This window comes from Anopheles funestus, chromosome 2RL, assembly GCF_943734845.2.
Source record: "Anopheles funestus chromosome 2RL, idAnoFuneDA-416_04, whole genome shotgun sequence".
In the NCBI taxonomy this organism is placed as follows: domain Eukaryota; kingdom Metazoa; phylum Arthropoda; class Insecta; order Diptera; family Culicidae; genus Anopheles; species Anopheles funestus.
The window spans coordinates 22,681,155-22,697,103 of NC_064598.1; the positions used below are offsets into that span (position 1 = coordinate 22,681,155).

General features: G+C 44.2%; 5 protein-coding genes and 1 pseudogene across 5 annotated transcripts; 2 read left to right on the top strand and 4 right to left on the bottom strand.

Moving 5' to 3' along the window:
* Positions 1-201: 201 nt before the first annotated feature.
* LOC125763872 (CLIP domain-containing serine protease 14D-like) lies at positions 202-2,096 on the bottom strand. The gene is made up of 4 exons (XM_049427521.1): positions 1,724-2,096; positions 1,481-1,644; positions 978-1,228; positions 202-910 (listed from the first exon to the last, which is right to left on the bottom strand). The coding sequence occupies exons 1-4, from the start codon at positions 1,797-1,799 to the stop codon at positions 319-321; spliced, it is 1,083 nt and encodes a 360-aa protein (XP_049283478.1). The 5' UTR covers positions 1,800-2,096; the 3' UTR covers positions 202-318.
* A 1,461-nt stretch (positions 2,097-3,557) lies between these two features.
* Positions 3,558-5,220, top strand: LOC125763866 (CLIP domain-containing serine protease 14D-like). Its single transcript, XM_049427508.1, has 4 exons — positions 3,558-3,876; positions 3,964-4,296; positions 4,382-4,484; positions 4,545-5,220. The coding sequence occupies exons 1-4, from the start codon at positions 3,804-3,806 to the stop codon at positions 5,149-5,151; spliced, it is 1,116 nt and encodes a 371-aa protein (XP_049283465.1). The 5' UTR covers positions 3,558-3,803; the 3' UTR covers positions 5,152-5,220.
* Positions 5,221-6,207: 987 nt separating this feature from the next.
* On the top strand, positions 6,208-7,904 carry LOC125763864 (CLIP domain-containing serine protease 14D-like). Its single transcript, XM_049427506.1, has 5 exons — positions 6,208-6,494; positions 6,594-6,983; positions 7,058-7,157; positions 7,221-7,522; positions 7,597-7,904. Exons 1-5 carry the CDS (start codon positions 6,410-6,412, stop codon positions 7,902-7,904), a joined length of 1,185 nt encoding a protein of 394 aa, XP_049283463.1. The 5' UTR covers positions 6,208-6,409.
* A 2-nt stretch (positions 7,905-7,906) lies between these two features.
* Positions 7,907-9,574, bottom strand: LOC125763865 (CLIP domain-containing serine protease B9-like). The gene is made up of 5 exons (XM_049427507.1): positions 9,440-9,574; positions 8,982-9,368; positions 8,813-8,909; positions 8,456-8,739; positions 7,907-8,375 (listed from the first exon to the last, which is right to left on the bottom strand). Exons 1-5 carry the CDS (start codon positions 9,525-9,527, stop codon positions 8,074-8,076), a joined length of 1,158 nt encoding a protein of 385 aa, XP_049283464.1. The 5' UTR covers positions 9,528-9,574; the 3' UTR covers positions 7,907-8,073.
* Position 9,575: 1 nt separating this feature from the next.
* On the bottom strand, positions 9,576-13,208 carry LOC125763874 (gustatory receptor for sugar taste 64e-like). The gene is made up of 4 exons (XM_049427523.1): positions 11,768-13,208; positions 11,534-11,688; positions 11,139-11,467; positions 9,576-10,939 (listed from the first exon to the last, which is right to left on the bottom strand). Exons 1-4 carry the CDS (start codon positions 12,596-12,598, stop codon positions 10,905-10,907), a joined length of 1,350 nt encoding a protein of 449 aa, XP_049283480.1. The 5' UTR covers positions 12,599-13,208; the 3' UTR covers positions 9,576-10,904.
* Positions 13,209-14,418: 1,210 nt separating this feature from the next.
* LOC125763875 (gustatory receptor for sugar taste 64e-like) lies at positions 14,419-15,908 on the bottom strand (annotated as a pseudogene).
* Between the last annotated feature and the right edge of the window lie 41 nt (positions 15,909-15,949).

Genomic DNA, 15,949 nt, shown 5'->3' on the forward strand with positions numbered 1-15,949 from the left:
GGTATATATTTTTAAATATCAGTTGTGTTTATTTGTGATGTCAGTTATACATAAATATCTCTTTGTATTATTTCATCGAACTCTTTAGATTAAAGTTTTGAATAGAAACATAATATCTCAAACTCAGTGTCACTCAAAACTCCTAAAACTGAATTGTTTAAAGAAATTTTCTCTTTTGAACAGTTAAAAGGGTAAATGATATTTATGTTTTAGTCAAACATTTTATTAATAAACTTTAGTTTAGTCACTTATGTACGTGCTCAAACTGAAGCGTCATATGTCGCGATCTTTATGTGTAGCAATAATTCTTCTGCTGTTCTAGTAAACGTTGTCCCTTATCCAATCGACATACTCTGCCACGTTCGTGTACACACCCGGTACACTAGCCGTGCCGCATTTCTGTGGTCCAAAGCTGACCACACCGATCAAATACCACGATCCGGTAATTTGACGCATCAGTGGACCACCAGAATCACCGCTGCACGTGTCCTGTCCGCGCACACCTCCGGCACACATTTGCGTTGAGTCTAGGAAGATGCCGCTACGCTGATAAACTGGTGCACATTCCTTCAAATCCTTAATATTTAGTTCCACCTTCAGCTTCTTCGGACTAGCTGAGGCCGTTTCCGTTTTACCCCAACCGGCAGCAAAGCTGGACAGGCCGACATGATTACGGCTACGGAGGGAGTCGGCCAGTGGCAAACAAATTGGTCGAACCGTCTCGGAATAGTGGATCTCCCGATTGAAGCGAATCAGCGCAATGTCATTGTGATGACTCTTGTCCCGTGTATCATAACCCGTGTGTACAATGATTTTTTCGATGTCCAGATCAATCGGTGCAATGGAGCAGAAATCATCTTCACAATCGCTGGAACTACTTAGATCCCATTCGCCGAGACGCACTCGATGGCTGTGGAAGCAAACGGCCCATTAGCGTGTGTGCGATCAGTTTTTTTTTGTTGTGTTTTCATACTTACACCTTCCAGTTTCGCGGAATCGCATTGATACAGTGAGCGGCGGTAACGATGTAACGCTCATTAATGATGGAACCACCACAATGGAAACCGAATCGTCCGTCAGGTTTCTGATACTCGATTAACGCCGTCCACGGGAATTCATCGAGTTTCGTGGGCTGTCCACCGTAGACACGATCCGACAACTGTATACCGCAATTCGGTGGTGAGGGCAGTGATGTTTTTCCTGAGTTCGTCACTCCCGCGCAGCATACCTGTTTTTGAAGTGTGTCAACAAAAACGCACAAATTAATACCGACATCATCTCGAACGTTCTCATGGAACAGGTTCCTTAAAATCTGATGCTCTGACATTTTTTTTTTTTTTTGGACTCGATTTCACAACAATACTATACGGCACTGAACTCTTGAAGTTAGTTTACCAAACAAATATTTAGCGACGAGTTGCTAAATTAGCAAATGTTGCAACAAAACAAACATTCCACCTTTATTCTACGTAAAACTCACCAAAGTTTTGCGCTCAAAAACGCCACAGCGGCTGTCCGACAGGAATTGCGTATCGTCCGGCGTATTTACCGGTTTGGAGTAGATGGCGATCAGAGGTTGACATTCTCTAAACAGCACACATGTACCGGTCTCGCCGACGGGATTCACACAGTTTTGGCCCAGCTCTGAATGGATGTGAAACATAGGGGGTTATATTTATATATTTATTTTTTTAATCTCGATTTTTTCAACATTTCATCTTACCTAGCGCCGAAACACTGTTCGATAGCAATGCGAACAGGCCAGCAATCAGCATACCCGCCACACGTTTGCCGGTCATAATTGCCGTAGTATTGATGAACACGGTTGACCCGCTATGACACAAGCACAATTCGATTCGAATGAAATTATGTGTACGGCTCTGCCGGACTGGAGTCTATCTTGATGCACAACCGTTGCTCCTCACCGTTGGCGGAGGACTGTATCAGCAAGAACTATCAGTCTATTTTCTAAGGTATTCAATCGCCGCAGTACCGCACGACCACAACCATCAACGTTCAGTGTTCTCTGTTCCTCAGTGCAGCTTCCGCACTGCATCATAACTTCCACCACACACCGCACGCCGATCGAAACCATCAAGACGAGCACCACGGCCAAAAAAACCTTCAATCGGTGATAACCTTCCCTTTCCGAGTGAACCTTCCGCGCAGTGTTCGCTTAACACGATCGCAAACCACCCATGCTGCTCATCCCGCGCTGAACAGGTTTTGTTTTCAGCAACTTTCGTGATAGGGGAGGGTATGGGGACCCCCATCAACATATGGTTTGGAAGATTGGCCTCGGGGTTCGTACGCGTAAACTTGTTCTGCCGGGATCCAGATCGTATACGACGACCACAATGATCGAGGCAGCCAGCGACTGCTTCTACCCTTGGTTGATTATCCCCGGACCTGTTAAAATTGTGCTCTTTTGCTCTGCCTTGCCAAGGCCTCTCTTTTACTCATTTTTCTCCGGTGTTGCATGCCGATGGACGCGTGCCCACCGTTCCGACACGATCGAGCGTCGACCGGGGATCTGATCGGGGAATTCCCAAGCGCTAATACCACACCGGTTGGTTACTAAAACGCTCGATGAAACCGGCTTCGGTCCCATTTGACGATTGCTTATATTTTGAGTTTGCACACTGCCGATAATCTGTCTCGGTTCTTTATACAGCGCATTGCAATTGGATGGGTTTTTTCGGTCTATCTCCAAGTTTCCCAAGATTATGGTGGTGTTTTACCAACTTTTGTTTAACACTTTCCCATCGATGCTTTACTCTCTAGTTCAAGAAAACACCCCGATTGTAAATGGCATAGAAATATGGTATTTACAGTAGCAATAAGCAATACTGTTTGATCAGCAAAAGGCGGAAGTTATCGTCGAAATATTAACCATCCAACATTTGAAATAGTTTTAGTTGTGCTAAATGGTTTTGCATAGCAAACTTTAATTAGCATTGCATATGGAAGGTAGTTCCTTGATATTTTTACCTACTATATCATCTCATTTACTTCAGTGGATGAGCTGGACCTAAAGTTTACCAGCAGCAGGAAGTTTTACCAGAAACCTAATCGCAAGTGTACCAGTTAACCTTCATTAGCGCTGCAGTACGTACGTTTCGTCGTTTCCCTGTTTGACTCTTTCGTAGAGCAATAAAACAACAACAAACCATGGCCGTAACAGGTTTCCCATAGCACAAGATCTATGTATATTAGTGCCACTGTGATGTGGTCAACCATATCGCTAAACTTCACCTCGATAATGACCTCTGCCACGGGACTGATAGCGTACGCAGCAATATGAATTAGTAGTGGTTTCAGCTTCAAATTTTTGCCGAACAAGATGATAATCGAAAACCTCTCACATTCTCTCTCTCTCTCTCTCTCTCTCTCTCTTCGCCTTGTCTCTCTTTCTCTCTCTCTGCCTTCTCTCTTTCTCTCTCTTTTTCAACATCTCCTCATCTACCGTTGATGTCCACCGATCAGAAGATGTGCCTTTTCGGTATCATGAGAATCCGTCGGGGCTTACCCCACCGCACCTAAACGCTATCATCAACAACTGGACCGGTTAGGCAGCTTTCGGTACAGCACGTATCAAGAACCCCGAACATAACCGTGCCAGCGGGCTTACGAAACACACTAGAGCTCGTGGCAGACAGACAGAACATCAGTGTGTGCTGTTTCGGGCACTGTTGGACGACCTACGCTGTAGGGATATATTTTTTTTTTTGGTGTTTGTTTTCATTACCTAACCTCAACAGCATCCTTGGACACGCCGTGCGGATTTCTCATCTTAGCACGAAATGTCACCACACACGGGAAGGTTTGTGCTGGTGCTGGTGTGCGTTATCGGTGCGATCGGATCATCTGTGGCATGTTAGTGTGGCCATCTAGCCAAAATGGCATCTGACTTCTGACAGATACAGAGATTACCATTTTTCTTTCATTTTCGATTATCTGCAGTGAATCTACAAGATACATGTCAAACACCTGACGGCAATGAGGGCACCTGTGTGATGATTCGATCGTGCCACTCGATCCGGAAGCTGCTGCTGATGAAGGAAAAAATGACACCAGCAGATCATGAGTTGGTCCGTAATTCGAACTGTGGCAAAAAGGATCGTTCGGTACTTGTATGCTGTCCGCTCGTACGCAAGCTGACCGGAAGATTTGACACACCGGTTGAGCTACCGCCACCGGGTGAGTGCGGCAAAATGCAATCGGACCGTATCGTCGGTGGTGAAACAACCTCGATAGATGCTTATCCTTGGCTGACGAGAATTCAATACTACAAAGGTAAGGGAATGATTTTTGTTTTACGAATCGCGTCCTACTACGTTACAATGACAATGACACAGTGACGATGGTACTATAATTGCAGGCAATAATCGGTACGGATTCCACTGTGGTGGAGTGCTCATCCATAACCAGTACGTTCTGACGGCTGCCCATTGCATTGAAGGTGTTCCATCTAGCTGGATCGTGTAGGTGTACGGCTGAAAGGCAACATGTGACAAAATCACTCACCTACCTTCCTCTCACAGATATCAGGTCCGGCTGGGCGAGTTCGACACAACTACGGAAATTGACTGCGTACAAGAGGATTGTGCTGATCCGGTGCGTGATGCACTGATCAGCGCATATGTAGTGCACCCGGAGTACTACAAACAGAACGGCGCCGATTACAACGATATCGCACTGCTACAACTCTCGGAAAGTATAGAATTTACCGACTTTATTCGCCCGATCTGTTTACCGGTTGCGGCGGAAAGCCGTGAAGCCAATCTGACCGGCAAGTATGCAACCGTCGCCGGCTGGGGACAAACGGAAAACAGTAGTTCGAGCACGAAAAAGTTGCACCTACGCGTACCTATCCTCGACAACGAAGCGTGCTCCGATGCGTTCAGTTCAATACGGCTGGAAATCATTTCTACCCAGCTTTGTGCCGGTGGCGAGAAGGGTAAGGATTCGTGCCGTGGTGACTCCGGCGGTCCACTGATGCGGTACGGCGATGGTCGATCGACGGCTAAGCACTGGTACCTGGTCGGTGTGGTTAGTTTCGGACTGGAGCAGTGTGGTACGGACGGTGTACCCGGTGTCTACACGCGTATGAGCGAATACATGGACTGGGTGTTGGAGACAATGGTGTAGCGGAATATGAATCTTAGCTTCTATATCACACACCTGTAAAGGAAATACATTCCCCGGGGGCAAAACGTGTATTGCAACGTGTAATTTATTGTCTGCTTGGTTATAAGAAAGAAAATCACACGATGATCTTTGCGTAGGCAAACGGATGATCTATAGTAACACTAGATCATGATCATCGAATCAATTTATTGCACAACCTTAAATCTATTATCCATAATGGGAAACTTAAAACCAGCGTTCAAAGCTCGATTGAGACAGAAATTGAACCCAAAACGATCATATCCCAGAGTCGTGCACTATAGAATAGATCAGACTTGTGTCCGATTAAGAATCAAAATTTCAACAGCTTTCAATATCAACGTCTTTCAGGTATATCACGATCTTCAAAATTAATATAGGCTTACTAATTATTCATTAAAACAAAAGGACAGTTTATTCGACGATTTTATCATCGTATGCTTAATTATTTATTCGTAATTTCATACCTGTCTCCATTGTCGTGATCCAGAAGATTCTGATTTAATTTTAAATTAAAATTCCTGCTTGACGATCAATATAAATTTTGTTAAATTAATTTTCTTTCCAATAAAAAGTTTGGCTATTTTCTTCAATGTGATAATCAAATGACTAAGAGGGAACATGTTAAGAAACAATTATAGGGCAAGGAAATAATGAACATAATGGTATTAACAACGGGTTTTGCGATGTAAAGTAAATCACACCCTTTCAGTTAATCACCATCAAACACTTAACCATTCCAGTCACGTACATGCAGGGTGTACAATGAAAGCAGATAGGGAAAACCCCAAAAACTCCAAATGTAACTCCATGATATAACAAGCAGAAAAATACCACAATTTGAAATCTTTCTACCAACTCCATCTCGGTTGTTCACCAGGCACGCTTCCTTGTGCGGTTTGATAAAGAAACACAACGACATGCTTATATCTTCAATTACATAGGTTGTAGCTAAATATGTAGTTCAGTGGCTAGGGGAAAAAAACACATTGATACAAAACTCGTTTCCACCACCTAAAAGAGTTCCCTAAACACCTAGAGTACGCTCATCGGTTCGGCACCATACGCGCGCACGCTGCACGAAACGTCCACCTGCTTATGCTCTCGTCCGCCGGTGGTTAGTTACCGTCGCACACTCGAACCGTACGCACAGTGCATCTACCTGTTCCGTTCGGCGATCAGGTGAAGAATAGAATCTGTAACGAACCGGTCGGGAAGTGTACAATAGGCCACGAACGAGATGCCTTCCGCACGTGGTTGTGTGCAAGTAGCGGTGCCGGTAATTATCATCGTCTTGTGCATGCTACATTCTAGCGCGGCTCAGTGTGAGTGTTGGGTTTGTGTTTATGTTTCGACGGATTGTCACTGGGAAAGCTGGCACTAGTAGTATAGTAACTGTGGCATGGTTTCACTTTCTCCTTCAGATCAAAACCCATGCCGGACACCAGACCAGAAGGGAGGGATCTGCGTAACGGTGGCACAGTGTCCACTGGTCAGGCGTCTGCTGAATCAACCGCTTCTAACAGCGAACATCGTACGCTTTCTCGAAGCCAGCCGCTGCGGGATCGTCGACAAAAGGGTGCTGGTGTGTTGTGAAGCACCAGAAAACATCGTACCGGCCACAACAAACGCACCACCCGTACAGACGCAACCGCCACCCAGTGGACCCACGGGGAACAGATTTTCGTACGAGGAACAGCTTCGGCTACTGCCCGCCGAATGTGGCATACAGTATACGGATCGCATCATCGGCGGTGAACGGGCACAGATCGACGAATATCCCTGGGCCGCCCTGATCCAGCATCGCCGTAGAAGTGAGTAACGATCGTTTCGATAAAAAAAAGCTTCGGAAAGTACGTCTAAAGGGTGCTTTTTTCCCCGCTTTCAGATGGTGAGCTCAAGTTCCACTGTGGTGGGGCAATTATTAACGAACGCTACGTGTTGACGGCGGCACATTGTATTGCAAACATAAACCGAGCCTGGACACTGTAAGTGTGCGCGTGCAAATTAAACGCTACCATGTCTCTCTGACGGTGGGATTCACATTTCAGGACTGCCGTCCGGTTAGGCGAGTGGGATCTCGAATCGGTTGAAGATTGTAGCACATCCCATGGTGAATTAATTTGTGCCGAACCCGTCCAGGATATACCGATCGAAAAGGTGCTAGTGCATCCCGGCTACACCGTCAGTAAGACGTCGGTAAAGAACGATATTGCACAAATACGGCTTGCCCGCTTGGTGCAGTTTAATGACTACGTGCAGCCCATCTGCTTACCGATTGAACCCGCGGAGCGTACAATGTCTTACGATGGTAAGCGATTCGTTGTAGCTGGTTGGGGTCAAACGGAAGAAGGTAAGCAACGTTTTTGATGGTGGTTCGTGTTCATGTTACGTTAATTCGTTTATTTACGGGGTTTTTTTTTCTAGCATTGCAAAGTCGCTACAAACTATTCGTTGGTGTGGCTGGCGTTCCAGAGCAACAGTGCCGACAGCAGTATCCGGAAGCCAATATCGATCAGACGCAGGTGTGCGCGGGTGGTACTGCGAATAAAGATTCCTGCCGTGGTGATTCCGGTGGACCGCTCATGTACGTCGGGCAGCGCAACTCGGAAGGCGTACTGTATCTTGGTGGTTTGGTTAGCTTTGGACGACAGTGCGGGCTTCAGGGCGTGCCGGGGGTATACACACGAGTCAATCAGTACATTGAATGGATCGTTCAAAATTTGGAACCATAAGATTGAGGTCTCGAGGGAATTATATTTTTTAGTACACACATCGTACAAATAGTGAGTGACAGCAGCAAATTATACTACTCTGTATCTTTCAAAAGCTAGCTATATTGTCATTGTTGGTGGTTTATCGCATTGCATAACATGCACGACACAGCTCCATAACTGACCCTGGTTACAGCTTGCTCACGATCCATTCGACGTACTGTCCGACTCGGGTGTAAACCGAAACACCGTCAAAATTCGCACAATTCGACAGCGAACTAAGTACACCAATAAGCTCGTACACTGGTCGTCGTGGATCGCCTTTGATCGTTTTCAACCCTGTTAAACCACCGCCAGCGTCACCAATCGTTTGCTCGCCCGAATCAACACACACGAAGTTGTACGATGTTCCTGCAACCGACGGCACATGACAGGCAGTTTGATTCAGCGGGCTATAGTTGGTGAGCAGTTTGTATCGACTCCCTGAAGTCTCTAATGATTTTAATAAATACACACACAATAAGCAACCAATGAATGACGGTTTGTTTGCTGTTGTTTAACACACAACTTACCGCACGTGTTCTGGTTCCAGCCGGCAACACTGTACGTCGCAGTTTCATTAATCACGGACGACTCTGGTAGACAGATGGGGAAGATCCAATCGCTAAACTCGACGGGTTGGGAAAGTTTCAGCAAAGCCATATCATTCCGCCGACCGCTGTATGCTTCGTGGAGTATAACCTGCATCACCGATACATCGTACGAGGGTTCGGCGCACACGAGTTCATCAATGTCTGGAGACAACATGCAATCCACTGTAGATTCTAGGTCCCACTCGCCAAGTCGCACTGTCAGGCTGGTGATAATGGATTATTATTTTTAATCACTTTTCTACCCACAAGCTGCACCATAGCAGGGAACAAACCTACTTTGTCCAAGCTTCCTCATCATCCACACAGCTAGCCGCGGTTAGCACGTACTGTGCAGCGATAAGTGTACCGCTGCAGTTGAATTTGCTGTCGTGTACTGTATGAGAAATGTACCATATTTAAGATCATGTTTGTGATATGAGTTTGAAAGCAGGTGTTTACACCGTACCTTGATTCCCGTAGTGGATCAGTACAGTCCAAGGATGGTAGCCGATAGTTTGGTTACCAAGCTGCATTTCCGATTGCAAACCACACATTACTGGAGATGATCCTGAAGTATTTCCTGTTGGCTGTTTCTCTTCGGCATTCACACGGACGTTTGTATTAGGTCCATCCTCTAGTTCTCCAGCACCGACAGCAAGTATCGAACTTTGAGTACAACACACAAGTGCCTTTCCATCCGGTGTTCGACCACACTCAGTACCGTACAGATATTGGATGTCTTCGTTTGTAAGGGTTTCTTTGCGAAGCATTGTCAGTACACTGCCACACTGCTTAACCGGTACACAGCGTCCACGCTGTTGATCCTCGGTGATGCAAAGCTGTCGGAACGAGTCTAAATACGTTTGGGGTGTTCATGGTATTAGACGTGATGGAGGGGCTTTGATTTCACCTAATATTACTTACGTCGTCCAGCGTATGTTCTTGTAAGAAGTAGTACAAAAGCAAAGGCATATAGCCATTGACATCGGACTAGGGTTCGCGAATTATACATTCCCGTACATGTGCAGTTGAAGACTGAGAATGATACTGATAACTACGACACAGTATATAGGGCATAAAACAGTACAACCACGCTCACGAAAACTAAGACAATTTGCTGATTAAAAAGGAGATGTTTTCAATTGAGTATTTTACAACTATACACATAACAAAGCTAATTTTAAAGCAACCGTCGGAATGGGACGAAAAGTTGTAGTGGAACGCAGTTTTTAACCTCACATCAGCCCACCGATGGACATTATCATTTCTACACCCATTGACCTTGACATAGCTGCTTGAACTATGTTGGGGATTTTCCACCATTTATATAAAAAAAAACATTCACTTTACTAAATGCCATTCCGTAACGTAGGCTATAGTGCCAAATTTTGTTCACAACCCGACACCATCAGGTCAATTATTATCAAATTACCCCAGATCTAGACAAACGACAAATATCGATCGACGACGGTACATTAGTAGTGCGTGCGGCGTACATAATTCATTTCCGATCATGTCATCACACTCAACGCGTTGACGCGAAAATTTTCCCCTAACGAAATGATACCAAATTTAAACCAGAATGCAAATGCTACCTTTCTGCTGCTCATTTCCATTTAATTAAATTTTCCGATTTCATTTCATGCCCTTTGCTTACTTGAGGCTGTCGTACGGTACGGAACGTGAGGCTGCGCTACACAGTCTGGCCGTATTTCATCATTTTCGGTCACTGAACTAAATGCCGTCGTTCTTCAGTAAATGAATCAACTTAGCATAAAGTTGTCGGAAGACAGATAAACGAAAGGCTATCCTTTTGCATAATAATTCAGATAATCAGTTCTGTTTCTACTTTTTTCTTCTTCTTTCTTTTGCACTCTTTTCACACATTTGCATCTCAGACGAGACAATGGTAGACGGTATAAAATATTGATTCGAACGATTGTTTATTAATGAAGCCCGACATGCTCGATTGGAGCGTTTACAATCGATTACATTTAGCCCTTTTTTCAAGATGGGGTTTGTGATGATATTGAACGGTTCGATACTACACCACCCCCGAAGCAACATGATTTGATAAGAATCTTCCAGGAAGGATACGTGTAGGATGAATGATTTTTAAAAGCTGTTTAGTTGATACTCTTCTAACTGTAGCTGTTATTTGGATAAGAAAAAAGTGCTTCAAATATGATTGGAATTTGTTTTACACTGATTCGTAGAGTTTCATATTCATTCACATTCATATTCAAGCAAAACTCAACTAGCACATTGAAGAAGAAAAAATGAACATAGTGAGTATTTAAACTACATTAAGCATCCGTGTTAAATCTGCAAAATATCAATAACATTCCTTTGAAATCTTTGCTTTAATGTCGTCTGCGCCTATAATACTTTAGTCATACTTTTCATCGAATGGATCAATCAAACCTGTAATAAGATAAAGCAGAAAAGAAGCGAAGTTAGAAGCAAGTTTCATGCGGATGTAATACACTCACACTCAACATTGAACGGTTACAGAACGACATCGAACAAACTACGACAGCAAACGAACAACGGACGTTGGACATCCATCCCCTATCATCCAACCAGCGTACCCCCTACAGCGTGTCCATACGCTTAAGCTTACACAAATCTATGTCCGAAACCTCATCCTTGTGGAACTGTATCAGGACCAGCTCGTACGTAATGATTGCCCCGGTCACATTCAGCACCAGCTTGCGGGTCATGCTGAAAAACTTCAACCCGGTCAGCGCGACGGTATCGGTGGTCACTTCCTCGGCAAACCGTTTCGCTTCCAAACACCAACCATCGCGCGGTATCGTACGCAGCACCTCGATCGGACGCTTCGATTCGTCGTTCACCTCTGCGGCGAACATGGCGACTGCTAGCGTACGTCCGATCAGGATGATCAAATTAAACCAGAAGTATACCGTGTGCACTAAGGTGGGCCTTGAGCTGTCAAAGTAGAACAATTTGTTAGTGGGATGTATTTGGATGCACTAGATGCTACGGACCACGTACTTCATGCTGTTGAGAATTTGAACACAGATAAAGAATAAATTGTTCGAGATGGACAGCATTGTGATGGCGGAGACATGATCGTCTACTGTAGTTACGAGATCGCACACATTTCGATACTTCTGGCGCTGTTCGCCCCAGAACTGCTCGGACATTTTCTAGAGCAAAGTAAAAACAAAAACGACGGATCTAAGCTTTAGGCATCGCTTTGATTACTTGTATCTTGCTTGTAATTACCTGACGTTTGTGCAGAAACAGGTACGCATTGATACGCCGAAACGAGTGCGACAAACCCATGCTTACCACGATCACAAACAGATCCACATAGCTCCACATGAAGTTACAGATCACATTGAAGAATTTGGTCAAAAAGCCACGCAATGTCGAGTACGAGAAGTAGTAGTACACGAACGCAAAGTTCGACTTGAAGAATGCTTCGTACGGATCATGTACTGCGGGACAGTTGTTCGAGTAGTGTACGGCTGCCACGATCGATAGCAAATGCTCCGACAGTGACAATGTCATCACCATAATGGAGCACAACTTTATCCGATACGCCAAAACTGCCCGTTCGAAGATGTCCTTCTGGGGTGGTAGTGAGTCATCCACGCGAGTCCACTTCACCATTAACTCTGGCCAACGTTGCCCGAGCCTACCGAACCGATACATCGCGTACAGATTGTAGCAGTAAAAAAAGGCCGTAACCATCTTCTGGAAATGGTACCGTTTGCTGGCAAAGAAGTACACTGACATGGTAGCGAGAAAGCAAATACCGAGCGCACAAACATACGCGTACACCGCTCGGCCACTCGTGTACGAGAAACGTAGCTTTCGGGGATCCTTCGACAGAATTCCGCGCACTGGCATGATGGAGAATAGCTGAGCCATCATCAGCACGCCGCGTATCGCTTCGTGAAACGTACCGTTGTACAACCAATCGTCACGACCTGCACGGCGCTGTACCTTTGGCCAACGCAGCCAGGAAACGAACCATCTCCTCAGATGGGTGTGCCAGGTCGGTTGTATCAGTGGCTTGGTGTCGTGATTTTCCAGCGCAGCGAATCCCATCTTTTTCCGCTTCTCACATACCAGCTCATCGATTTGAAGGCTTGAAAATTGTAAAAGCTCTTTGAGGATTGAAGCGTCGAAAATCAAAACTAACCAAGGGTTAGACGTTTTCTCTCTACCTTATCACGTTATTTCTCCGCAGCAGAAGTTTGTTTTCCAAAAGCTTCAGAGCCATTCTGCACCTCAAGTGTTAAGCACGGCCAAATCACTAATGGAGTTTGGACCAGGTTAGAAGCGTGTGTAATTTTAAAGCTGCACACAGGTTTACATAAATAATAAGCTAATTATTAACCTCGAAAGCGTGCCAACCTGTGTCACGAAGATCTAATCAAGTCCATAAACAGCATTATGGTCATGTTCACATGTCGTTCGATGCCGTGACTTCGAAATACGCATTTTCATTCCACAGTCCAACATGGCAAAACTAACAGTTTCGATTTTTCGTATATCAAAATCTTGAACTCTAAGTTCCTTATTAGATGAACTAAATGCGAAAACAGAAGGATGAAATCTGTATATCATCCGAATTCTCCCAAGACAAAAAGCTCAAAACAATTATTAGGAAACCCATGCTATAAAAAGTTCTAGAAAAAAAATTCTAAGCCTTACTTACCAGCTTAATTGTCTTGTATCAGGGGTCTTGCTTGTTCCAGTTAATCTTCATCATCAAGAATTCATAAACACTCACTTTTCTTTGGTGCCTTACTACTCAGCAACAATATTCCTTCCAGGTTAGTGTGAAATAAATCACTTCTGGACCCAAAATAATTTACAATATTTTCCATTCAATATGAAAAACTAACCTATTTGAAGTTTTTTTAACGTTACGATTCATTAACTATCGAGTGAAAGAAAAAATCTGGAAATATCCTTGATTCGAAACTAATAACCTTATTCGTATGTTCAGTAAACCATTCAAGACATAAATGAACGCCAAGATAAGATGTACTTAGGTGGACTACTAAAAAGCGATAGAGTTTCCGTAGCCCCACTGTCAACTCACATTATTCACTTGTATTTTTTTGTTTCATCACCCTTGACCCAATCCATCACATTTCGCCCAAAAACATACAACAAGCAATGCGCAGCATTTTATTTATTTTTGTCACACGACCTTTAACAACTTCCTTAGTGATGCTTAGTTGTTTTTTTCTTCCCACATTTCTTCACCGGTTACCAACACGATAACTAGCTGACCAGTGCTGACCAACTTCCCAGCGTACCGCTGTTCCGGTTCGAGTTTTACCATGCGAGTTGCACTGTAACTGGACACACTTTCGTAGGCTGCTCACGTGCACGGATTATCGTCACCATTTTTGGCTTCCGCTTCGTTAACCTGCGTCAAAACCAACTCGTACGTTACGACAGTAGCTGCGATCTGACGGGAAAGAAACGAAACGAATAGAAAACGAAATTGTGGCTTCAGTAGAATCGGTGAACTGATCGGTAAGAATGTAGAGTTAGCAAGCAAAAAAAAAAACTTCAAAATGCTACGGTGAAAACATGCCTTCAGAATGAGTTTTCGTGTCAAATGGAAAAACCCATAGCCGGTCAATGCTACCGAGTCATGCTCGACCTGCCGATGGAACCGCTGTACCTGAAACGAAGTGGAATAAGAAATGTGTGGATGGCGTTACAGGTGCTCTTTCTTTTCCAATCTTCCAAAGCTTAGCAAAGGAAAACAACTTCCAAGAACTTGTAATGAAGGATGTGAGAATTTATTGCTTTTTTTGAACAGTAAATTGAAAAAAATATTACTACCTCTTGACTGCAATTGTACCCATCCGGTAGGTTGTAGAAAAGGGTACGCGTCTGACAGTACTCATCATGGATAGCCGAACCGTACAATGACACTGCCAAAATGCGCCCAATGAGATGAAATAGCGAGTACCAAAAGTAGGTAGTAACGATGAGTGATGAAGTTTTCCTAGTAAAAGTTTAGAATTTCCCACTTACACAGATATACTTTGTTCTTGTGTATCTAATGCAGACTTACTGAAAAATGTTAACCAACTGAATGCAGATGAAGAACAGATTGCTTGAGTAGGAGATGACAATGAACACACTAATATGACTATTAACGTCACGTATTAACCCAAGCACACGACGATAGTGGGTAAAATGTTCCTTCCAAAAGGTTGCCCGATGGTACAACTTCTCCGATCCTTTGATTACACCATTTACATGGGCCAGGTTGGTCCGTAAGCCTATACTTATAGCTATCAAAAACAGATCTACATAGTTCCAGTACACCGTCAGCAGTGATGTGATCGTTTGTGCAAGAAAACCTATGTACGGGTCATATGGAACGAAGGAAAACATTTCCGGAAATGCTTGTTTGTAGTGAGCTTCCAGCAGATTAGGGATCGGACATCGGTAAGCACGATGCAGTCCAGCAGGTTTGGACAGCACATGCTCAATAAGTCCACTTGTCAGCAATACTGTCGTAATTAGCACAATCTGACGCACATTCTGATGATATGAGGCGCTGAGTTTTGGCTGATCCGGTAACGATTGCTCCAACTGCATCCAGCGAAACATTAGCGGTGGCCAGTTTCGTGCCAGAACGCAAAAGTTAATCGATATCAGTAAATTCAGTGTAAAAAACCACCACGACACTGGAACGAAACATGTTAAGTAGTACCAGACTGCACTCCCGTAGTCCACACTTACTTATCTTCGCAAACTCAACACCACTGTGCCAGAAGGTGGCGAATGAAAAACTAGCCATTACAAATGCTCCTATTTGCACACCCAACGCGTACAGGGTTCGTAACGATAGTATACGCCATCGAAGACACCAACAGCGACCACTCCATACGCCGTCGACAGGAAATAAACCGAAAATTTGACCCACGATCAAGACCGGTCTCACCGTGCGACAGAAATGATCACCACTGGTTACAAACCGCATACGGGTGGGACGATAAAAGTCTCCTAGAAATCAAGGAAAAACAATATTTCCATTGCATAAAATTTGAAGAAATCCCAATTTTCACACTCAGTTCGACGCCTTTCAACTAACTGCTAAGAATGTGCAATGTTTTCGACAGTACTTGTGTTGATCGCTCTCGTTCCGTTGGACGTTCCTGTACTGGATGTATCTTCTGTACCACCATTACCAATGTTCGGTAAGCTTAAGAACGCATACTAACGGGGAAGACTAACAGACCAGAAGAATTTAAGCAAACACTCAAATGGTTGGAAAACTGCAAATCATTTAAAATTATAAATATCTTATAATGATTAAACACATTTGATTGACAAGACCGTTGGCAGGAAACAGCCGGCTGTCGGTATGATGTCATGAAATGAATTTACTTCGTTTGTAGACTTTTTTTTATCGGATTT